The sequence below is a fragment of the Thermobia domestica genome, chromosome 14 (genome assembly GCF_964235325.1).
Source record: "Thermobia domestica chromosome 14, izTheDome1.hap1.1, whole genome shotgun sequence".
Taxonomy (NCBI): domain Eukaryota; kingdom Metazoa; phylum Arthropoda; class Insecta; order Zygentoma; family Lepismatidae; genus Thermobia; species Thermobia domestica.
Genome location: NC_137467.1, coordinates 18,517,179 through 18,542,644, shown reverse-complemented (window position 1 = coordinate 18,542,644; position 25,466 = coordinate 18,517,179). Strand labels below are relative to the sequence as shown.

The 25,466-nt window shown below is 36.9% G+C and overlaps 2 protein-coding genes across 4 annotated transcripts in view; one reads left to right on the top strand and one right to left on the bottom strand.

The window, feature by feature from the left end:
• Pi3K68D (phosphatidylinositol-4-phosphate 3-kinase catalytic subunit Pi3K68D) overlaps positions 1-25,466 on the bottom strand; it is a 408,362-nt gene that overhangs the window by 267,129 nt on the left and 115,767 nt on the right. For all 3 annotated transcript variants that reach the window (XM_081737759.1, XM_081737760.1, XM_081737761.1), the window contains exons 21-23: positions 22,824-22,980; positions 17,727-17,962; positions 15,334-15,534 (exon numbers count right to left, since the gene is read on the bottom strand). In XM_081737759.1, coding sequence (XP_081593885.1) covers positions 15,334-15,534; positions 17,727-17,962; positions 22,824-22,980 — 594 coding nt within the window. The remainder of the gene's footprint in view (positions 1-15,333; positions 15,535-17,726; positions 17,963-22,823; positions 22,981-25,466) is intronic.
• LOC145669554 (uncharacterized) lies at positions 6,561-11,706 on the top strand. Its single transcript, XM_081737756.1, has 2 exons — positions 6,561-6,800; positions 9,100-11,706. Exon 2 carries the CDS (start codon positions 9,152-9,154, stop codon positions 10,277-10,279), a length of 1,128 nt encoding a protein of 375 aa, XP_081593882.1. The 5' UTR covers positions 6,561-6,800; positions 9,100-9,151; the 3' UTR covers positions 10,280-11,706.

The window sequence follows — 25,466 nt, the reverse complement described above, 5'->3', positions numbered from 1 at the left end:
TACTAGTTTTATTTATCAGGTGTTCCAGTTTACACAGCGAATTCTACGGAAAATCTAGATATTTTAAACCAATGCCGAAGTGGTTAATCATTTGGTTACCAAGGTTATCAATTGTTGCTAAATCCTTCAATCAGGGTAGTTTAGATATTGACACAATAATACTGCAGCTGTAATTTGTGAACAAAACAGTGTGAAAAGTACTTACAACTTTAATCCGTTTTAACATCAATTAGATAAGATTTCAATACTGTATATTTAGAAATTACGTCAACATTAACCAACTAAATCAATGAGAGAAAAATTATAAAGAAAGTTTACATTGAACATGTAGCTTATCATGTGTTAAATCTCGGATGATAATGTAATTGTCAACGTCAGAACAAAAGTCTTTTGTCAAAAGGATTTTTTTTTTTTAAATCTCTAAAGCAAGTACTGTGCTTCTAACAAAAAGACAACAAAATGAAATGAAATGAAATCTAAGTTTTACGTTCCACGATTATGTTGGTTAGGCTAAAGGAGACGGTGATAATGAGAAATTAATTAAATGAAGAAAATGAGAGGGAACGGAGAACCCCGAGAAAACAAACGCACACAGTGTTTGTCCACCACAAAGTTCACTTTGTGGGAGCAGGGTTTGAATCCGTGACCCCCACATTTCCGGTGGTGTTTTAATCCAACTTGAACCTCGGAACTTCGGCGAGAAGGGGAAGATATACAGGATGTTTCAAAACAACACCGACAACGTTTGGGAGGTGATTCCTGACACTAAGGTAAGACAAAAAGTATAGAACAACCTGGGTTCACAAATGCTTCGTTTCGGAGTTATAGGCTGCCGAAACCATGAAAAACTGAACTTTAAAGGTCCATAGCTCCAATACTATGGGAGCTACCCTAGTCGGGTCAAGACCACTTCAGAACTAGTATGTGCTCCATCCAAATATCCATGTTTCAGAATCCTGCGGTACTTCAGCAACAGTTTTTATAGAGGTAGTTGGTGAATACTTCAAATTATATGCCCTTAGCCAAACTCCCTGTATAAAAAATGTTGCGTGAGTACCGCAGGATTCTGAAACTTGTATTTTTGGATAGCGGCGATATTAGTTCCTCAGTGAAGTCTTGATCCGACTACGGTAGGTCCCCTAGTTTTGGAACTATGGACCTTTAAAGTTCATTTTTTCATATTTCCGGCAGCCTATAATTCCGAAAGGAAGCATTTCTGCACCGAGGTTGGTCTATACTTTTCGCCTTATCTTGGTGTCAGGAATCACCTTCCAAACGTTGTCGGTGTTGTTTTGAAACACCCTGTATAAAAATGATCGATAATAGTGTCGAATCCATAGTTTTCGGGGTCGCTGAGACGAACAGTGACATTTCCGATGACGTTTACATCCACGTTCAGCCCTCATTACTACTCCTAAGGGAGGGAATGACATATAAAAATAATTGAAAATGACCGATATTAGTGTCGAATTCATAGTTTTTGGGGTTCCTAAGTAGATTGGTGACAGTTTTGGTGCCCTTTATGTCCAAAATGAACCGTATTCTCCTCGTGCGAAGAACAAATCTTCTACTAGTAATACTATATTCCCGCAACGAGTATAAGAATCTATCACACAATTACTAGCTGTCCACTCAAGTTTTCGGAAGTGAATTATCATTCCTTGTTTGAGGTCTTCCTTTGATCATAATAATAGATGGTGTGAAGATGGTAAAAAAAAAATATCCTTATAAAGATGACAGGAATTGGGTACAGGGGCGTAAGCCTAGAAAATATAAGTCCAACCTCCTCCCTCTTCCGAAATTAAGCAGAAACGGGAAAAAAATGGGAGTTTAGGAACAAATGAGAATTTGTTGTTTTATTTTCAACATTCAAGAATTTATCATCCAATTTTTAATAAAGTTGGGGATATGTTATTTACAACAAATGGTACAGAATTTTATTTTTATTTTATTTTTATTTCTATTTATTTATTTATTTATTTTATTTTATTTTTGGTACACTAGACTACTTGATATTATTTCAAATACAATACTTTAAAAATATTACCATTAATGGCACTACTCTTGTTTCTGTCGTAGAGTAAGAAAAAAATACACTATTATGTAAAATTAAACATTTTCTACAATAGCTTTTCAAAAAATGAAATTTCTACAGCTCTTCATAAGCTGGATGTTACCATTATAAAAAGCTGAAGATTTGTCCGTAACCAGAAACTGTCTAGACCTGGTATAGGATCTAAGATAAGTCCGGTATTGTCTGATATCATTATGAATGTGTGGGAGAAGAAGGTGGTAGAAAAAGGGGGGGGGGGGGGAGGAAAAGATTCGAGTTTTATGTAGATACGTTGATGATTGTTTTGGGATATGGGAAGGATCAAAAGAAGAGTTGATAAGAGTTCGTTGCTAGTATTGAAGATAAGAAGAAGCGAATAGAATAAGAACTAGAGACAGAGCAGGGAGGTGTATTATGTTATCTTGACATTTTAATGAGTAAGGAAGGGATGAGCACTAAGACTCAATGGTATCAAAAAGAATGTAATGCTGGTATTTATCGTAATAAGAAAAGTAATGTAGATAGAAGCAAGAAATATGTTAGAAAGAATTACCAAAATTTGCAACAAAAATGTAGAAGAGAATGTGGAAATCTTTAAAGAACAGCTGTATGAGAATGGTTATAGTAAAAGGGATATCGTTAAAGCATCTGTGGTCTCTGGGAAATGTAAAAGTTGGGAGGACAATGAGAGGGTATGGAAAGGCATTGTAGGGTTAGGAGAAGATACCGAGATTTTAAAAAAGATGTTAAGAAAGCAAGGGGTCAAGGTGTATAGAGAAGGTAGCAGAACGTTGTGGGACATGGTCAAAAGCAAAGGGAGGAATAAGGGAAAGAGAGAGCAGAAAGGTGTCATTTATTGTATAAATTGTAAGGATTGTGATATGAAATATATTGGGGAGACGGGGAAAATATTGAAAGAAAGAATTAAACAACATAAAAGTAATGTGAAATATGGCAGAGAAACTAACCCAATCTTTAAACACATAAAAGAAAAAGAACATGATGTGAACTGGAAAGAAGTTATTGTGCTGGAACAAAAAAAAAAAGGTTGTGGCCGAGAAAGTGGAAAGAGGCCTGGTGGATAGAAAAGGAAGGGGATGTAAAGTTAATGAATTGGACCAAAGGTATCAGCATTAATAAGGAATGGAGGAATGATATTTCATTACTGATAAATACAGAAAATGTATGTGAATTGATGTATTCAATGGTTGCCTGCTCCTTGTTGTTTCTTTCTGGTAGAATGTTATGTTTTCCCATTGGTCAGTTCAGATAATTTCCAGGCTTCTGATTGGCTGTTTGAACGGGCCAATGGGAGAGCAGATAGGGATATGAATTGTGTATATGTACTTGAGTAGTTTTTTTGTATCACTCAGTGTACGTCTGATGAGGATCTTGGCTAGAAGATCGAAACGTCACATGAAAATGTTTTATATATATATATATATTACATAAGTGCAGTGTTCTACAGCAGTATGTTTATTTTTCAGAAACTGTCATTTTCAATAAAAACTACCGTACAGTACAGTTGAAAAATTGAACCAAGTAAATTAAAATTAACCTATCACTCAAAGAGCTTCAATCGACGATACAGTGGAGTCTCGAAAACTCGATCTAATGTGAACCAAAGGTTGGCAGTTTGTGAAAATGTCGGGTTATCAGAAATGGGGCTAAAAAAGAGTAAGGACTTAGGATTTAAGTTTCTGGGTTTTTCGGCATCTGAGGCCACTTAGCCCGTCACGTTTGAGGGATACCGTCCCTCGGCGAGCACACTATCCGGAGAAAGCGAAGGAAGGAAGCGGCCTGGGACCTATAAGTTAGGTACTACCCCGGCATTTGCCTGGTGTGAATGAGGAAAAACCAGGAAAACCTTATTCAGGATGGCTGGCCTGATAAAGTGTTTTACGCTTTTTCTACCGAGTGCTCCCACCGGGAATCGAACCCGGGACCCCTCGCTTGGTTTTAAAAAAAAGAATACGTACGAGAGTTTACTCTCAAAATACAGTAATGTACTTGTATGTATTGACTGCTTGAGAATACAACAGAGAGTAAACTACTAAGTACCCTTAAACAAAGGAAAAGTACGTACTTTATGAAAGCATAGAGCCTTTACTATACATGAAAGTGAAAATTAATGAATACGTACTGTACAGTAATTTAGCTGATAAGACCGACCTCAGAAAAATTCTTTATGAAGGCATAAACCTGTCTATAATTAGCTAGCCGACCTTGCAAAACCTGCCTACTTAAAAAAAAAAAGTACAGCTCACAGATGACGAGAAGAACCCTAAAACAGGAGCAGCGGGGAAAGGTCAACGACACGGTCAAATCCATTTTCGGTTTTTGAGGTGTGGTCTATACTTAGATGTCGTCTGCTACTCCGGGTAGTTATCTGTGGGCTATTCCGTGGTGTCATTTGAAACCTCCGTGCGAAAAGTGGGCGAGCCCATACCTACGTCACACTACTTCTGCGAGGGTTCTTCTCGTCATCTATGAGCTGTATATTTTCGTTGTTTTCCACACTGTAGTTCCTTTTTAAGCCCTGTCAGGGTGTAACCGAGTTTTAGGGGTTCTACTATACTGCTATAAATATGTCCGAACCTTTGAAGCAATAACATACCTGTATTTTTGAATCAAGTGTGGAAAAGATTGTTATATTTAGAAAATTTGGATAAGTGTTTGAAGGTTCCCTGAGCGAAGCTTAGGAAGTGCTATCTCGGGCAGATGCTTCATGACATTCATCTTCATTATAAGTGATCATTTGATTAGCTCCCAATAAAATTATTTTTTTGATTTTCTACACTGAGGTTCAATAGTTAATTTAAGTACAGTTTGTTTGAACCCGAAGTCCGGCACAATACACAACATTATAGTATTCGTTCACTGTGCCTTCTTTTGAGCTTCGCACATATTTATAGGAGGAATCGTGTATTGCTCCTACAAATATGTACACGGCGGCTCTACGTACGCCAATCGCTTCACATACGTATTTGATTCTTCTACAGGGGGCGCAGTGGCTCAGTGGTAGAGCGTTCACCTCCGGTGCTTCGGGTCCCTGATTCGATCCCAGCTGGCGCCGTGTGGACTTTGTGGTGGACAAACACTGTGCTCGTGGCTTTTCTCGGGGTTCTTCCGTTTCCTCCCACTTTCTTTATTCCACCATTTCATTCATCTCTCATCATCACCGCCTCCGTTAGCCTCACCGGCATATACGTGGGACGTAAAACTTAAAAGATGTCATTTCATTTTTTGATTCTTGTACAAATAAGAGCTGGCATCATGACTCTTCACGCTGTACTGATTTAACTATGTTGTCCACGACACGAGACATGAAGTTGTCTCGTCTCAACTCTCGGAAAGCTTTATTTTTATTCTCTTGAAAATTTTCTCGTCCCGTTTTGTCAATTCATGTACAACCAGTTGAGAACTGCTCCAAGAGCACTGCCAGAACGAACTTAAAAAGAATTTTTTCCCCGAAATTTATAAGAAATTGTATATTAAATTTGTTTGATTAACTAATGACGCAATAATTACTGAATCAATAACGTATTGTTATTCAATCAATATTGGTTATTGATCAACACCAATATCACCTCTCTATGACTTACGGTTCCCGAGACATGGTGCCTTAAATCTCACGAAATCGGAACTATTTTGCCCAATATCTCGCGAAGATAAGAGTGACGCGAAAAATCCCATGACTTCTTACAGATAGTTTTTGATGCTCTATCGAATGGGAGGGGGGGGGGGCTCAAAATTCAAAAATTCGCAAATGACACACACACACACACACACATATATTTTATATATATATATATATATATATATATATATATAGAGAGAGAGAGAGAGAGAGAGAGAATTCAGTAACGAACTTTGTTGAAAATTATGACCTGATTGTTCCTTAAATTAATCCAGAAATTTATTATTAGGAGTATATCGTGTAATAACTCTCATATCTTTAAAGAGTTGATAAATGCTCATCATTCTGTTCGTACAATCACTTTATCGATTTAGTTTTATTATTCACAACACGAGACTCGAAAAATTTCTCTTCTCGGATTTAGCAAGATTCTTCTCGTCTCGTGTACGACACTAGATTTAATATACCCCCAGAAAGCATAATTATTGTATTTGAATCCATACAGTAGAATTATTTCCACATGAACATCCTGTGACAGAATCATTTACTACGACAGTTTATTTATTTATTTATTTATTTATTTATTTTGTCTATAGTGCAGGACTTTTCGGATACCCTGTAGGTTTCTTAATTCCCTGAGTGCTAACCAACATCCCCGCAGGTTACTGAGTCCCCGCAGGGTACTGAGTATACCAATGGCATGCACACTAGCCACTTGGGCCACACACGAGCTCCAGTAATGACAGAACAGTTATTCATATTGTAAGAGAGCGTTTGAAAAAATATTTGACAGTCAGAATACTGAAGCATAAAATAAAAAATGATACTTTTTTTAATGACACGAAAACTTATCACTCAAGCACCAAGGCAAGTTACATATTTTCACTCGTTATCTTACTGGTAATTATCAAGAGATTCATTATCTATCAATTGTTATCAAATTATCAGTATTGAATTTACTTGTCTTGCTTTCAAAAAATCAAGGTGTTAAGGATTCGTGGCAGCTACAGAATAGTTTGTATTAATGACTAGAGAACAAAAAGCAAGTGTAACCAAATAGTACAACGAAGATGTGTTTAAAACTCTCTGGGAATGACAATTTGTGAAGTAAGTATTCTCTTCTAAATATATACATATAATGTTACGTTTGTATGATATAACTGATTGTCAGATGCTTAAATTCGAATACTACTGAAGTCTACAGGTGCTTAAAAAGTTTTTATGCAATGGAAGTAACACGTTATTTTGAAATGCTTTGAGTAAAAGAAGTTGAAAACGAACTTCTTCGGACGTGAACGTGTCTCTATACACTTCTACACGTCACTACAGCAAAGATCTTTCTTAGGATATACTTCTATACATATATGCAATATGGTTTACAGGTTAAACGTTATTTACACAGAAATGCATTCACGATGCGCAATAAGTTTACGGACACCCTGTACTACGAATCCTCTCAGTCGTTAAGGTTCATTCAATACGAGATATTTCTAATTCAATCAAGGTCGCATCCAAAAGCTGAGAAAGAAATTGTTTAAAAAACTACAGATACACGAAAACTACTTAAAGTGGCCAAGTAAATGTCAGAAACTCATGAGAAGAATTGTGACCTCTCAACATTCTATTAAATTTAAAGTTAACTGTACTAAGTACTTTACTTTAGGACCAGCGGTAACCAGACAACACAACGCGTGCCACTAGTGTCACGTACCATGAAGTCATACATTTTATATATATTCATAAGCTTATAAATCGCCAATGTAATGGGTTTTCTGTAGTCTTCACGTAATTTCTAACAATATTTTGGTTCAACTAAAAATATATAGCCTACTGGTCAACTGTGAGTTATAGTTTCGAAAAACCTTAGAAAAAATGAAATGAAATCTTTAAGTTTTACGTCCCACGGTTATGCCGGTTAGGCTAAAGGAGACGGTGATTATGAGAGATGAGTGAAATGGTGGAATGAAGAAAGTGGGAGGAAACGGGAGAACCCCGAGAAAACCCACGAGCACGGTGTTTGTCCACCACAAAGTTCACTTGGCGGGGGCTGGGATCGAACCCGGAACCCCAAGCACCAGAGGTGAGCGCTCTACCACTGAGCCACCGCGCCCCCCCCGAAAAACCTTAGAGTTGAAAATATAAATATGAACAAAAGACTGAGAACAACAGACTGATACTATTGCAAATTTTGGCTCATGTTTAAAATGAACAGTTAGCGACATTTTTAGCGCTTCTACGAAAAAATTAAAAAAAAAACAAAAATTCGCTTGTTGCCTACTTGAAATAGACTTTTTCTATGAACAGATCTGAAACAATCGTTAGCAAAAAAGTATATTCCTTCCCTACATATTAAGCAATCTGAATAGAATTTTTGGTATTACTAGAAAATTAAACTAGTTTCAGGATTATCGGTACCTTCGAGGAATTTATTAAATGAGTATTGAAAACTACTATTACCTTCAGGGAATTTATCGGAAGCCACCATTACCTTCGGGGAATACACTGACCGAGTTTCGGGAGGCACATTATCTTCGGAACATTTATTAAACGAGTTTCAGGAGGACTCATTACTTTCGAACTTGAGACCTGTTAATAAACTGAGATCATAATGTAAGTCTTCCAAAAGACATTCGAATTAAGCGTAACGTTCCGTTCCGTTTCAAGACGGAGCCTATTATGTTTTGATTTGAGTTGCTTTTCAGTTTAGCGTCCCTCTGAGCAACCAGGCAATGTAGGACCAAACGTGGGCCTACAGCTTAACGTGGGATCCGAACAACATGAGCTTCCGCCACGAACCGAACCCAGGTCTCCCACGTGAAAGGCACACATGCTAACCGCTTAGCCACGAGGGAGTGTCTGTTGTTTTAAGTGGATTCCGAACCATTATTCTGTTTCCATAATAGGCTTATTACTCCCGCTGTATACAGTACTGTGAGCAATGCAAAACTGTCAAGGTATAGTACTGTGAGCAATGCAACAAAGCCGAGCTACAGTACTGTGAGCAATGTAACAAAGCCAAGTTACAGGATTGTGAGCAATGTAACAAAGCCGAGCTACAGTACTGTGAGCAATGCAACAAAGCTGAGCTACAGTACTGTGAGCAATGTAACAAAGCCGAGCTACAGTACTGTGAGCAATGCAACAATGCCGAGCTACAGTACTGTGAGCAATGCAACAAAGCCGAGCTACAGTACTGTGAGCAATGTAACAAAGCCAAGTTACAGTATTGTGAGCAATGTAACACTGCCGAGCTACAGTACTGTGAGCAATGCAACGAAGCCTAGATATAGTACTAATAGTAACTGATTGCTAAATATTAATCCTATTAGCTTTATACTGAGTTAGCTATTCGTTTTGCTGTGTTAATAGTTCATATTTTTACTCTAATGTTACTTCTTTCTTACAGATGTGATCGTACCAACAGAATTCTAGTTTATGAAGCACTTGCAGGATTCACCATGAAATTCAGGAAGTTTCGAGCTCGCATTTCCTTCAAATCAACACCACCTTCTGAACCAACTCTGGCCCCAAAAGCAGGAACATTTAGACCTTTGTTTGTCCAAGATCTTCCTCCGTTGGCAACAGGACCACTGCAAGCGACAAGTGCTTCTTCTCAAGTGACCGGGCCAAGACAGCGTCCAAAATCAGCTATTTTGTTACCAAGTTCTAATAACAGTGTAGCCAAACCTAGTCAGATTGCGCAACAGGAAAATAACAGACCGAAGTCAGCTGCATTTTCATCAACAACAAGTACACATCCCCAGAAGACGACTAACATCCCTCAGGAAACGACTAAACAATCAGACAAAACAAACACACAAAAAGTTCCTCCACCAGCCAGTCCTTCACTTAAACAAAACACAGAGAAAACAGAGAAAAAGCCACAATCAAAACAATCAGCAAGTCCTTCACTTAAACAAAACATAAATAAGACAGAGAAAAAGCCACAATCAAAATCGCCAGCTGGTCCTTCACTTAAACAAAACACAAATAAAACAGAGAAAAAGCCACAATCAAAACAGTCCGCAAGTCCTTCACTTAAACAAAACACAGATAAAACAGAGAAAAAGCCACACTCAAAACAATCAGCAAGCCCTTCACTTAAACAAAACACAAATAAAACAGAGAAAAAGCCACAATCAAAACCACCAGCAACGAAAAACAATAACCTCTTAGCGCCACCACCTACCAACTACAAAGCTTCTCCGAAAACAAACAAGAAAGCAAATCCAAAAACTGCATCTAAATCCAATGCTAGTCCTTCACCATATAGTCCGAAAACTTCAAAGCCTGTGCAATTTAGAAACCCACTATTACAAGGAGACACGTACTTGAACTCCCCTGCCATTAAAACAACAGAACAACCTTCAAAGTCTGTTAACTTAAGTAAGGACAAAGCAAACAATTCACCAAGTAACAAACCAAAGTCTGCGCAAAAAACAACCAATTTTCAAAACAATGATTATGATGATTACGATAAACTTGAGTTCACAGTGCCAAATGTAGATACTACTAACTATTTTCCCTCACGGATGGATTACGGAGAAATGTTCAGTAAAGACTTAGATGAAGAGTTTGACGCATAAAAAGGTGGAAGACTATTGTCGTCCACTAGACTTTCCAAATCACAGAGCTTAGTAAAGAACTCTTCTTCTTTTACTGAACTCATACTTGGTATTTCATAACTATATTTACATTTACTACTTAATGAAGTAATTGAATGCATATTAAATAATATTAATGAAAACTGTGTACTTACTAGTGATATAACAGTGAAAAATACTCTAATAGTGATTAGTTCGTGTGGAGTGGTGTGCTGAGTGTACGTGTTCAAGAATTGATGATTAATTCACATTAAAAGTTAAAAAATAAACGAGATACATATCAAATAATCAGAGCGAAGTGATGTAGAATAATTATTTTTTTAAACACAAATATACAAACACATATTATATACATATCTATATAGTATGCGGAAAAACAAACAGTACTGAAATTCGCGTACGGATTACGTGCAGGTGCAATGTGGTATGAGCTGTGAGCATCAGAAGTGTACTTAGTTGTGTGTAGACTAGTGTAATGTGCAGTTGGCGCGAGGATGATATTACAACAGAGAAGAAGGCGTTTCTTGTCAAGTACTATTTCCGCTCATACGGTGTAAGGCAGCGTCTCTCACTGCAGATAAGCCCGCATGTCTACTGTATTGCTCTGAAGTGTTAGCTATGGCATATGAAGATGATTTCATCAGCAACATATAGTTCAATTACGAAAGGTATGTGTCCCTTGATCGCTACATCAATCGACAGTTGATTTTTGGCCCATTTTTACATGATTTTCGTGGGTTTTGCAGCGCTAAAAGTCTGTCGTTAAAACAACAATGGATGCAGCAAGACGGAGCTACTGCCCACACTGTAAAGTCAGTTAGTTGCCCTTCTGTCCACGAGAGGTTGGACATCGCTTGATTTCCCTTGGAAAGGATTTTTCATATCCTGCCTACTCCCCTGACCTCACGGCTCCAGATGCATATGTATGGGGTATGCTGACGGAAGCAATTTTCCGAACAGGTAATCCCTACCACTATACCGGAGTTAAGAGAAAAATGGAATGAAATCTGAGTTTTACGTCCCGCGAATATGCCGGTTAGGCTAAAGGAGACGGTGATGATGAGTAATGAATGAAATGGTGGAATGAAGAAAGTGGGAGGAAACGAGAGAACCCCGAGGAAACCCACACAGACGGTGTTTGTCCACTACAAAGTTCACTTGGCGGGGGCTGGGATCGAACCCGGGACCCCAAGCACCAGAGGCGAACGCTCTACCACTGAGCCACCGCGGCCCCGGAGTTAAGAGAGAAAATTCGGTGTGTATTCGGTGAAGAATGTGTGCAACGTAATGGTCAACATTTTGAACACAAGATGTACCGACGTGATTCCTCTTAAATTTACAATATGTGTTGAGTAACATTTAGTTGACATCCATTTGACAAAATTCCTTATGTTTCATTATGTTGTACAGCGGTGGACACTTCTAAATGGTACACCTTAGCCGTAAATCTCCATATGGCTGTACCATTTAGAAGTGTCCACCGCTGTACAACAAATAAATAAATAAATGTGAACGATGTGATTGCAGTACTGTGTTTTGCTGCATATATATGTAAGTTATCGGCATTTTTCCATATCTAATTTGAGTTCTAGATGTCCATCATATGCAATTCAGTCTGCTATTCGTATGAAGTATTCAGAAACAAGTGAGATGGAATCAAATTCTTGTGTGCACAGATATCTAATTTGTCGGCACTTTTTTCACTTCAATTTTTTCACTGGAAATAGACTGAAACAGTGTGATGTCACAACCTTCTCGTTACCATAGTGATCACAATTTTATTTTCTAAACAACATGGCCTAAGAACCTAGGTACAAAGCAAAAACAGTGACGTATTAACTTCTGGATTGCAAACATTAGAGTAAAAGAAACACCTGTATATGTAAAAAAAAAAAGCTTTCCAATGAATGAAACTACGAAAAAAGCAAGCAATTAATATGTTAAAAGCGTTGAAGGTCAAATGTTTCTCCTGATATCGCAGATTTTGTGTATTTATATTTGTGGAAGTTACAATAAGTGTGAAAATATACTTAGTTTGTTTATTATCAGATATTAAATTTAAATAATTCTGGAAAAAAAATTGATTTAGTACTATCAGTATCACACCTTACATTGCAAATATGTAGGTCTACAGAATTAGTGTTTAAAACTTATGTCGAACCATTCATAATTGGATGTTTTCTTGTTGTACTGTGAGTGTATACTTTTAAAGTAAATAGAAAATATAAGAAAAGATCCAATGCACGCTAACAGATCAGAAATTGGTAGAGACTGAAAATTCTCAACACGCTTATTGTTACAAGCGTAGCGTTTTTTTTTCTTTTTTTATTGTTTCTTTATTTTGTAGCCACTCTAACTATGCATTCCTGTTTTAAAAGTGGGCGTAAGAAATCTAAATGTGCCAATATAGGGTGGCCCAAAAGTAGATATACATCCTTGCATTGATCAAGAATAACATTCTAGTTTATGGATTTATTTGTTACGACTGTTCCGGGCTTTAGTTATAAGTGAAAAGATGTTAAGAACAAATAATAAAGAAACTAGGTCTACTTGTTTGATAATAAGAAATGATATAAAATACAGCATGGGACTGTATACCTACTTTTGGGCCACCCAATTAACATTATTCGCACAGCAGAAAATGATTTTTGCTTGTAGATAAATCGTATATTTGTTCCATTTTCAATTGTGCCGACAGTTGATTTTACATTGCGTATAGCTGCTTTTGTTCATTGTGCATTACTTGGTAATGGCGCTGGCATTATATAGGCAATTTCAGTCTGATCAGTTTGCCTAGAGGTGTGGCCCCTGTAGAAAAAAGTTCCATAATGTTACTTCGTAAATTACTAGATTTCACTCGTAAATTTTTCTGAACAGTGGCTCCATATTGTTAATCTGTAGCTTTTCCCGTCAACTTTACTTTGTCTTTAAAATATTCTCTAATTGTCTTATTAACAGTATACTTCACGGTATTCCTACCGAACCATGCATTTATTTAGAAAAAAACATGGCGATCACCGTGATAACGAAAAGAAAATGACGGCATCACTATTTCAGTCTATGGAACAAAAACCTGGACCCTTAAGGTATGTTTTAATAATATCACGTAATCCTTATTTCTACAGAGTAAACGTTTGCTCTCTTTAGGTCTGGATACAGATAATGAAAAGATATCATAGGTTTATTAACAAGGAAATACTTCAATAATAATATACATTTAACATAATACTGATCTTTGTGTGTTCCTGTAATGGTAAACCATTTTCTTAACTCCCCACTTACGTACATATTTATGGCATATATACAATAAATAGAAAAAAATATATATAACCCTTCCATAAAGTGTTGTACTGGTCAAGTGCTGGAATGCATTAATTCTTATAACGAAATTTGTGCTGCTGAAGCGCTATACTCTATAATGCGAATAGCTAACATCTTCACACAATTTAGCTTAATTAAACATCCTGAGGAAAGCCATTCGAAATGAAATCTTTGTGTTTTACGTCCCATGGTTATGCCGATTAGGCTAAAGGAGACTGTGATTATGAGAAATGAATGAAATTGTGAAATGAAGAAAGTGAGAGGAAACGGGAGAACCCCGAGAAAACCCACGAGCACGGTTTGTCCACCACAAAGTCCAGACGGCGTGAGCTGGGATCAAACCAGGGACCCCAAGCACCGGAGGGGGAAGCAATTTTAGTAAAATGAAAGAAATATAGATCGAGAAGTTAAAAATTGTTGATCATCATCAGCACAGGAACATAAAGGTCAGTATTATGTTAAATTTGGAATGTGTTTTGTGCGTTCAATTAGATGTAATAATACATGATTTGTAATAAAATAAGCAATACATACCAAAATACGACTTTTTGGTTTTTTAGCGGTCTAGTACCTGTAAGTATTATTACCAAAGTGAGTAACGTGTTTTAGAGGTTGTGTATATTATGTACAAATGGAAACTTGCAAGAGCTAATTTGAGTAAGGAACTAAAAGGAAGATATAATTAACAAAAAGTAAACCGCTGCGTAAAAACTTAAAAGAATTTGGATAAATGTTCTTCTTAAACCCTAGATTGCAGATACGAAGGAGCTGTACAAAATTAGGCTCCTAAGACAGGGAAAATGTCTTAGTTCATGCTGTTCATCAGGACAGGGAAAATTAAGTTAAAGTAATTTGTGCCGTTTATTAAAGCAGGGAAAATGCAGTTAAAGTAGTTCATACTGTTCATTAGGGCAGGGAAAGTAAAGCTGAAGGTCATACGTTCATCACGGCAGGGAAAATGAAGTTAAAGTAAGTTCATGTCGTTCAAGACAGGGAAAAGGAAGTAAAAGTAGTTCCTGTCGTTTATAAGCTCAAAAAACACGAAGTAGTTCATGTTCATCAGGGCAGGGAAAATGGAGTTAAAGAAGGGAAAAAATAAATTTTCGACTGTTGATACGACACGATTTTGTAAAGTTTACTTAAAAAGAGAAGGACGGAGGAGAAGAAGAAACTTTTTTTTAAGGGGATTGGTTCAGCAAAACTCCTTTATATACAGTACTTACCCCCGCTATGTAAGGCTGTGGTGGACAACAAAGCATCCGTGGGTTTTCTCGGGGATACTCCCGTTTCCTTCTACATACTTATTTCACTAATTCTTCCATTATCATTCTCCTGCCTTAATCAATCGTCTTCCTTAGCGTAATGGGCATAAACGTGGGACGTTAAACCGAAAGATTTTGACTTATCTTTAATATAAAGAACATCTCAACCTGAGAGGTGTAGAGTAGGTACAGATAAGACATGCCACCACGCAACTATTCACTGATTAAGAATGCTTTAACCGTACTACTAATCACTGTCTCACTGTGCTTTGTTAATACAGGGTGCTCCAGTCAAAATTCGTATGTTCATGTTTGTTTATTTGAAGAAAAATGAAAAATTGAAAAAACGAGTATAATTAGCATCTCATCTCAATATCCTAAATATTTTTTCTTTTCCAAACCTACAACAAAACAGCGCAAATTAAGGACACTAAAATGAACGTGAACACTTACCTGTGACATTTGGCGAGTGGAAAAAGCATGCAGAGTTTCTGGTGAAGTTCACAGAATTCCTTGTACGAACGAAACAAGTAAACAGGGTCCGGCTGATTCTCTCTTTCCACACGAAGAATATACACGTAGTATTTCTCCGGGTCGTAACGTTTCTGATAACCATACACTTCCACCATCTTAATACGACCATCGGTAGCCAACCTGAAAAAAAAAAACAGAATTACACAAATTACACATAACATTTCAAAAATAATGCTGTTTCTTGTAGAAGAATACGTAGCTTATAATAACGGTAGAGACTTAAACTAATGGATGGTGGAGTTTATAAAATCAAAGAGTAATTAATTAAAAGAATAGAGTTAGTAGAAATTAAGACTAAATTGAATTCTTGGCGTAACAGCCCTTACGGGACAGGCTCAACCAGACGGCTTGTAGCACTCATGTCTTTAAGGTGATGTGCTGTTAGCACACTGGTTCTCCTAGCTGTTAATGTTGGTTTTCTAACCCGGAGTTCGCTTATTCTCTGATTTATTTACTCAACTTGCCTTCATTTAACTCCTAAATTTCACTGAACTATTTTGAATATTGTAGGTTTCTACAAATACTTGGAAAGATAGGAGGCATGTGCTGTCATCTGCACACATTTAAACTCACGCTAAGCATATCATCACAGACGTTATTCAATTCAAAGAAAATGAAATGAAATCTTTGAGTTTTACGTCCCACGATTATGCCGGTGAGACTAAAGGAGACGGTGATGATGAGTAATGAATGAAATGGTGGAATGAAGAAAGTGGGAGGAAACGGGAGAACCCCGAGAAAACCCACGCACAAGGTGTTTGTCAACCACAAAGTTCACTTGGCGGGGGCTGGGATCGAACCCGGAACCCCAAGCACCAGAGGTGAACGCTCTACCACTGAGCCACCGCGGCCTTTTCAATTCAAAGAATTCAAAGACTTACTATTTGTCTAAAGTGACGGAAGCCTCGGTGTAACTGGCTTTGAATGGCTACAATAGGTACCAGTAGATGTCTGCATGGGCTCGGGCCGAGCCCGACCCGGCTCGCCCAGCATATATCACTTCGAACTCGGGCCGTAAATTTTTAAATATACAACCATATTTCTCGGGCCTTTTCGGGCCTAACTTTGTAAATGTACTGTACAACGACATTTAGTGGAAGTTTGGACCGTTCTTTCTGGATAACTTTTAAAGCACAGCTGCAAAAATTAACTTCTAATTGCTGTAAATAAAAATACAATTTTGCGTAAATTATAAAGTTTCTGCATATTTGGGGCTTACTTGATTATCACATGAGCTCGGGCCTAAATGCTAAAACATATTTCGGACTCGGGTCGGGACTTACATTATAAATTCACTGGCCGGGCCGGGCCCGGGTTGAAAATTCCGGCCCGTGCAGACCTCTAGCTACCAGTGAATCAAAATGTTAAATGCCTTTTACATATTACGTTTTCAGATTGTTTTAAAAACACATATCTCATATTCGAGCACAGCATTTATTTTCATTATGTTGAGAATAGTTAATGGCATTAGATCTTCCTGGGCACCCAATTACTCGACTTATATTTTTGTGTCAACCTTTCGCAAAATTCAGTGAGAAATTAATTTAAAATATTGGGCAGATTTGAGTACCAACAACTAGGAGTTCGATTCTTTGTTGAAGCTCCAGTACCTCGTAATTTTCACAAGATTACAATAATATACTTTATGGAAGAAAAAAAATAGTCCAATTTACTGATTCTACTAAGACAAAAAGTAAATGGAACATCGCTTTTGAAGATGGCTGTACATAGAACTTTGTGTGCACTACTATTATAAATAAAAGAAAGAACGAAAGCAAGAAAGAGCAAGAAAGCAAGAAAAAAGAAAGAAAGCAAAAAAGAGAAAAAGAAAAAAAGAAAAAAGAAAGAAAAAAGAAAGAAAGAAAAAAGAAAAAAAGGAAAGAAAGAAAAAAGAAAAAGAAAAAAGAAAGAAAAAAAGAAAAAAGAAAAAAAGAAAGAAAAAAGAAAGAAAGAAAGAAAAAAGAAAGAAAAAAAGAAAAAAGAAAGAAAAAAGAAAAAAGAAAGAAAAAAGAAAGAAAAAAAGAAAGAAAAAAGAAAGAAAGAAAAAAAGAAAAAAAGAAAGAAAGAAAAAAAAGAAAGAAAGAAAGAAAGAAAAAAAAGAAAGAAAAAAAAGAAAGAAAAAAGAAAGAAAGAAAGAAAAAAGAAAGAAAGAAAAAAAGAAAGAAAGAAAAAGAAAGAAAAAGAAAGAAAGAAAAAAAGAAAGAAAGAAAAAAGAAAGAAAGAAAAAAAGAAAGAAAGAAAGAAAAAAAAGAAAGAAAGAAAAAAAGAAAGAAAAAAAGAAAAATGACCAACTTAATGGAATATATACTCACGAGTAGGTCTTTGGAATAAAACTAAGCAGCTCTCCATCATTGTGGTCACCAGTGAATCTTAACTGCGCTAAATTATGTAAAAAGAAATTGAACTGCGTGAACCACGACTTAAGAGAACTCTCTATCATCCGTGCAAACGTCGCGGCGGCTTCGGCATCCGAGAGGTCAGGGAGAAGAGCTTTCTGTACATAAGTTACAGCATCCATGGTTACGCCTGGTATACCAGATGATGCCATCTAATGAAAGAAACAAAATAAACAAATCATTTTACAATACTTAGCAACTTATCTATGACAAGTGTATAGCTACAATCCTAAAAAAATATTATTGAAATGTAATAAGAGGTAACATAGTTGTGAGAAAAAGTCTTTTAAGCTACACAAAAGCACTGCGCTGCCAATGTGAAAAATGTCTCTTTGCGGCTAACACAAATGTCTTCCGTGCCCGAGGAATGTCTTGCCCAGGATATAAACCAATTTATATAGTGTCTCATACAATCTCGACGCTAAAAGGGAAAGTTTAAAACCATGTCAATGAAAACCTTTACGATATCATTTCTTGGTGGAAAGAGCACAGGCGTAGGCTGGTCCACCGGGATGCCGGGACGTGTTCCGGTGCGTCCTCCGAAACATCACATTATAAATAAAGGTACATTTTTTAAATAATAAATTCCTAGAATTGTTGTTGGTAAAAAAAAAAAAAAAAAAAAAAAAAAAAAAAAAAAAGTAGAGTGCACCCTTGACTTAAAGCGCCCTTGCGAAACCACATCGAAGATGAACAGTTTTATTCTTCTGTATACCACAGTTCTGTACAATAAATACATACACGAGTTCTGTTGGTTAAGAACCCATTAAAGATACAATGTGTCCTTTACATAAAGCGCCTTGCGAAACCTCACATAGGTGGTTTTAGTTCTGTATACCAATTTTGTATAACAAATTCATATAGTGGCTGTTGGTAAAGAACCTATGAAGAGTACAGTGCGCCCTTTATATAAGGTACTCCGCAAAACACCACAATATAGATATTTTTATCTTCTGTATACCAGTTTTGTATTATAAATTCACACAGAGTTCATACTGGCAGAGAACAGATAAAGAGTACAATCACTTTAAAAAAAATACGTATAAAGCTATGTACAGTCAGAAACATAGAACAGCCAGTAAAGCACTTAAAATGTAGGTCTATTTGGTAAGATAAAATACGAGTTATTTCCTGCTGCTACTCATTTATTGCAAAAAAAAAAAAAAAAAAAAAAAAAAAAAAAAAAAAGCTAAGCGCAATAGATTATAACACAATTTAAACCAATCTTTTTTTTTTTTTTTTTTTGAACCAGGGGGTCTTAGGGAGGCGTTTACCGGGACATGTAAAAGTAGTAGAAAAATGTCCGATATAAGTGTCAAATTCATAGCTTTCGCGGACGCTAAGAGCAATGGTAACACTCCGATCGCATTAACTTCCAAATTCACCCTATTTGGCTGCTGGCCAGGGTCATCGGGAGGGAAGGGGAGATACCGAGACATGTAAAAATAATCTAAAATGACCGATATTAGTGTCAAATCCATAGTTTTTGTGGTCGCTGAGATGAATGGTGATACTCCCCAGGCATTGACTTTCAAATACAGCCCCTCCATGCGAAGAATGGATATTTTCAGCCAGTATAAAATAACACATATTCGCGTTTTTAGTAGAATTATCCACCGCCTTCTTAGTATCCTAGCCCGAGCCTGTAAAACCACGTGTGCGCCTTTTGCGCTTATTGTAGTATGTTTATAGTGTAAAATAATATAAAACAGGTACAGGAACGTAAATGGAATGTGTGTGATGGACTATTGCTACTGGAAATAATCTTTGCAAATTTATTAATACAATTACATAGTATGAGGGCCATCCAGAAAACTTTTTTGGTGTAAAACACAAACTACAAATAATTTGTGTGGAAGATTTATGGCACAGAAACCACCTTACTCTTACTCTACAATATATTCGACATATATTCAAACACTTATCACAGCATGATACCAGTTTTTCTATGCCGTCGCTTAACTCTTTTGCTGACAATGTATTAAAAGAATCTTTGAGTTCACCAGAAGAAATGTTGTTTGTTTTTCTTTTTCTCTGCAGGGCTCTCGTATTACGAGGGTAAGTCAGTATATAATTCGCAAAATGTTATGGAAAAAAAACGTGTAGAAGAGTTGCCTAATGAAATTGGGTTTATTTCTGCAAGTAATCTCTCCCTCACGGCCAATGAATACCTGTGGTTGGTGTAGTAACCAGCTGTCAATCTTCTTATGTGGCCCTCGCCATACCATGGAATTCACTATCACCAAGGTACCAAATTCGAGCTGTATGGCAATGTTGTATTTATTTCCACCCTAAGGACCACATGTGAGCCATTGTGGTAGTAGTAATGTGTATTGGAGCGTTCTTATCAAAAAAAAAAAAAAAAAAAAAAAATCAGCTCTCAAAGCACCTGAACGTTTCCTGGGAACGGCTGACCTTAACTTCGTCAAGATTCAGCAACACGTGGCTGCAGTGACCTAGGGGCAGAAATCCCACAAGTACGATGCCTTGACTGTCCCAAAGGGCGGTAACCATCACCTTTTTGTACTCACTGGGTGACCTTAAACTTCTTCGTTTTGATTAATGTTTCCATTCCACACTAACATGTTTTGTTTCCGATTCAAACTGGTGAATGATAGAATGTTTGGTAAACGTCATTACAGTCGACTTATTCGGTTACATTACATTGACCAAACATTCCACGGAGTTCGCGAACAGTCCCTGCACAACATTCACCACATTTATAGTATGTTTTCACTGTGACAACACGCTGTTCCGTCGTGAAGCGTTCCATTCCTACTTGTACAGAAAACAGATGACGACTAACTAACTCTATGGCCTATGGAACCCGGAGGTTCAATGCCGCGTTCACAAAAGCTCTCCATTGACTTGTATCCTTAGCTGATTGGATCCAGTTTCTACTTTGTATTCCTATCTCTGCGAGATCCATCTTAATACTGTCCTCCCATCGGCGTCTAGGTCTTCCTAATTGTCGTTTTCCGATTGGCCTTCCAGTCAAGACTTTGAAAGCGTTTCTACTTTCTTCCATTCTAGCTACATGATCTGCCCACCGAAGCCTCCTAGACTTGACGACCCTAACAATGTTGGGTAGACAGATGACGATCATGCGTTATTCGGCTCTCTGTGACACTAATCATAAGGACAACAGATGAAAATCGTGTAACGTGCCGTGCTGTCAACTTACAAGAATAGAAATGGTGGATATTTAAAAAATTTCGTTCTTTATGAGATACCGTATTCATAGTTCAGGCCAGAATGGCCTAGACCAGCGTTTCCCAACCTTTTTCAACTTGCGGCACACTATGGGTGTAACTTGAATTCTCGCGGCACACTCATAGTTATTATTATTTGTAAATATATATAATACCGTGGTATTTTTTTTCTGTAATTACTGATCTCCTTCTCACAGAGAAGAAAGCTCAATCATTGGTTCTTCCCCGTGGTAAATCATTATGCTTATTGTTACTTCTAATTTAAAAATAGAAAACAATTGCAATGAAATATTGGACTCAGGTTTTTAAAACTAAGCTTTCTTTTTCGAAAACTGTATCCAACGTTTCACTAAGAAAAAAGATCACTAAATAACGAAGGTAATTTGTATGCATGTTCGCTTTGTCGAAAGGATTGAATGATATTTTAAAATTTCAAGTTACGAAATAGTCTGCAGCAATAAAGAAGCAATAATAGTCGTAACAATGATAACACACACTTTTTTTAACATTAAAAATGAACAGAAAAGTAACACGATATGAAACCTGAAGTTGTAGATTCATAGTAGAGGTTCATAATAATGTGAAATACAAATATAGATTTTTCCTTTGTCTTGCAATTTAATTGCTATAGAATTAATAATTTGTTTCGATTTCCTCGCGGCACACCAGCGGCCCATTCACGGCACACCGGTTGGGAAACGCTGGCCTAGACACACAAAACAATAAGTAAAATACGAAGAATATAACAAAGATGTATGACACATGGACATTCAGTGAATCATTGCTTTGGGGAGGGGGGAGGTGACAGCAAGGAATTTGTACCCCAAATATGGTTCTTATTTTCTCCTGGCCCGCAGTGAGTTATAAATTGTCCATTCTTGGCTTAAACAATATCAAAAGTAAATAAATTAAATTATAACTGGCTGAACCTGCGCACTCTACACAGCGCATCATTCACATAGAAAAATATGAGTATGAATCTCCTTGTCATTCCGCACAACATCTATACATGTCCCTTTTAAGATATAAGTGAAAGACGTCTTGACAAAAATCGACAAGGGTTACCATAAAGGGGAGATTTTTTTCCAATATTTCGCATCGTTTGCAAGATTTGAGCCTATTGCAGTTGCAATTTCTAATTCATGTATGATCGGTGTTTTCTTTCTTCTTCTATGCAGTATGTAATAAGCCAATACATTACACACACAATTATAATGTCAATGATATATGTTGTTCATTGGCCAAAACACTCTAAACAATACAGATTCATCTTATCCTGAAGAAATGGTTGTCCTTCGTTTTTAATTAAAGTATAGTTTGGCCACGAAACAAACGCCTGAGAGATATACTACTCCTGTACACTATTATGGGGTGTTGGAATGTACAACGCGTAGGACGATGATGTTTTACCTTTTTAAAATTTCAAGACATCCAGTGAAGCCTTAAAAAATGTAATAAAGAAATAACAGCCATTTTTTTAAATATTAATATTCAATTAGAACTGGACAATCTACACAAAATTAGGAATCGACCAGTGAAAACGGCACGTTTCTAGCACTTGTGGTTTTCGAGATCTCATTGACGAAATGATTAGAGACAAACATATAAACTTTTCTTTGGAGACAAACATATAAACCTAGCATTTTTATATACAGAATTTTAATATGTTCATTACACTCTATAAGCAATTACACCTTGCCATAGTTTATTACCTCACTCCGTGTAATTTTAACACACAAAATACAAAGAGTATATACGACTAAAACATATCAAAATGAGACAGAAAAATTATACAACTCACCAAACCAAATAAATTAAGAAGAAGATTCCCATGCTTCCGAACAATATTGAAAGCTTGACAACATAAATCTACAAAATGATGGAACTTGGCTGTTGGCTTATCCCCACCGTTGATCACATACGCCATATCGGACGTTAAAACAAAGGGGGTCCGATCCCTGCAAGAAAATTCCCAAATATTAATTATATATGGTACAAATTCCGACATGATTTATACATACACAATGTACATCCGCTACTAGCAAACATGCAACCACACTACAAATGAAGGGTAAGGGGAAAAAAGGAAGGAATGTCACAAAACTGCATTTTCGAGAAAACTGCGTTTTAATATTGAAAACCGCGTACAAAGAATAGGGTTATTAAATCTTGCGCCCTTTTTTACATGGACATTTCTACATCTACGAATGCATGGCATATACAGTCAAATAGTACCAAGAGTCACCAACAGATAGGACAAAGCACCCGATAAACCGCATATATGGACATTCCTTGTGTTTTCCCCTTACCATTCAAATGTTCTTTAATCAATTACTTCGATTTTGGAAAAATGAACTAACTTACATGCGTATCTTTTGACATTAAAGAGAATGTAAATTCTTTCTGAATGACTGAAAACTGTACTGATATTGATGTACTGTTGCTCCTTACTTCCGTGGGAGGTGAAAAAGATATGAGGCATTCAGGGTAGTAAGGGCTAACTCAATACCGGGTCATTTTTATTTATTTATTTTTTATTTATTTACCCAAAGTAATACGTGGCAGAACCCCACTTACACGAAGGTAAATTGTGTGGTCGCACTTCTTTCCCATAATAATGATTGATTGATACAGGAACGTTTTGTTGAGTTTGTCCTCATGAAGAAAGTTTAAAATGCATCTACATCCAAAATAAGCTCTTGTTTTGTTCGCTCTTATTACCTGGAACGCCTCCAAGCCCACTACTTGGCCAAAAGTGCTGCAAACATTTTGAAATGCTTATCACTAACGCACTGATGTTTAAGCTATAGAATGTCACTTGTTTCACCATCCTATCTCTTCTCGTTCTACAATAATGGAGCAATCCATGGCGTCCGGTGGTGACGTCCGGTTGAAACAGCAGGCCGTCAATGAATTTCTGACTGCGGAAGGTTGTGCGGCCAGGAACATTCATTGCTGGCGATGAATCGTGGATACACTATTACGAACCTGAAACAAAGCGTCGGTCGATGGAGTACCGCCACACGTCCTCTTCCGCCCCCCCCCCCAAAAAAATCAATATTGTTCCATCTGCTAGGAAAGTGTTGACATCCTGCCTATAATCCGAATCTTGCGCCCTGTGACTTATAGCTCTTCCCCAAACTTAAAGACCAACGCTACAGTTGTGACGCGGAGGTGGAAGCCGCAGTTCGGCAATGGTGTCGCCACAATTCTTCGCCGACAGCACGAAAAACCTTGTTTCGCGTTGGCTCAAATGTGTTGCCCGTAATGGGGAGTATGCTGAAAATTGATGCTACAAGTTGTAGCTGACATTGCAAGCTATCCACTGATACCTGTATCGGTGCTATCCGTCAAACACAAATAAAGATGACACCTTGGAGGCATTACTTTCTGAATCGTACTTTTGCTAGCAACTATCCAGGTCATCAGAACGAATACGAAAATGCAACCACCAACACCGAAATTAATAGAAGTAATAAAATGACGAATTTATACTTATTACCAAAGATGTTTTTTTTTATTAAAAATAATTTTAAAACCTTGCATAATTATCCAAACGTAACCAACGAGGGTTTAATTAACGGTGTTGAGTACCTTTCCTACGACATAATCTTTGATTTTTGGTCCCTCGATTTAAATGTGGGATTTATTTTTCTATTTTCTTCAAACTAAAGTGCAATTATAACTGTTTGATTGTACTGATTTCTTTAAAATCTATTCAATTGTTCTTCAGTTCGTGACGATTTAAGTTTTGTGAAATATTATTTTAATATTTACCAATAAAATAATACGTGATACATGTTAAATTTATACGAGGGCTGTCCAGAAAGTAACAAGTTTAATAATAATAATAATAATAATAATAATAATAATAATGAACAAACCAAATTGTATTTTATATATTTGAAAGCTACATTCTTAAGCTACAGGGTGACTTTAAAAAACACGGATTTCATTTGGGTCTAAAATTTCTAACTGAAGTCTGATTTTCATGCGGTTTGTGGCAAATGATCAAAAAGGATAGGAGATTTATGGGACTATGTTTACTGGTTTAAATTCATCCGGCGTAATATTGGCCACGCCTTAAGAAAACCAGCAAATATTCGCCAGTGTACCTTACAACTGGAATGAGATGAGGTACAATGTGGAGATTGGAGTTTTCTTCGTTAGATGGGTATCTCGCGAAGACATAGGAAACTTGGTCGTTGCACTGGCAATTGTGCTGTATAGTTCTGTGTTACTATGTGAGTATGATCAGGACACAATGAGAATAGTGTACTCCTTGGAGCAACCTGAGATTATTGTTAAAGTTTTCGGAGAACGGAATCTGTTGTTGCTACGCAAAGGGCATTTAGAAACAAATTTGCCTCACATTCTCCCTCAGACAGGGACATAATATGGTCGCTAGTGAATAAATTGGAAGAAACAGGATCGCTTCTGAGTG

Coding starts and splice junctions, on each gene's coding strand:
- LOC145669554 (XM_081737756.1), top strand. CDS start 9,152: ATGAAATTCAGGAAGTTTCGAGCTCGCATTTCCTTCAAATCAACACCA.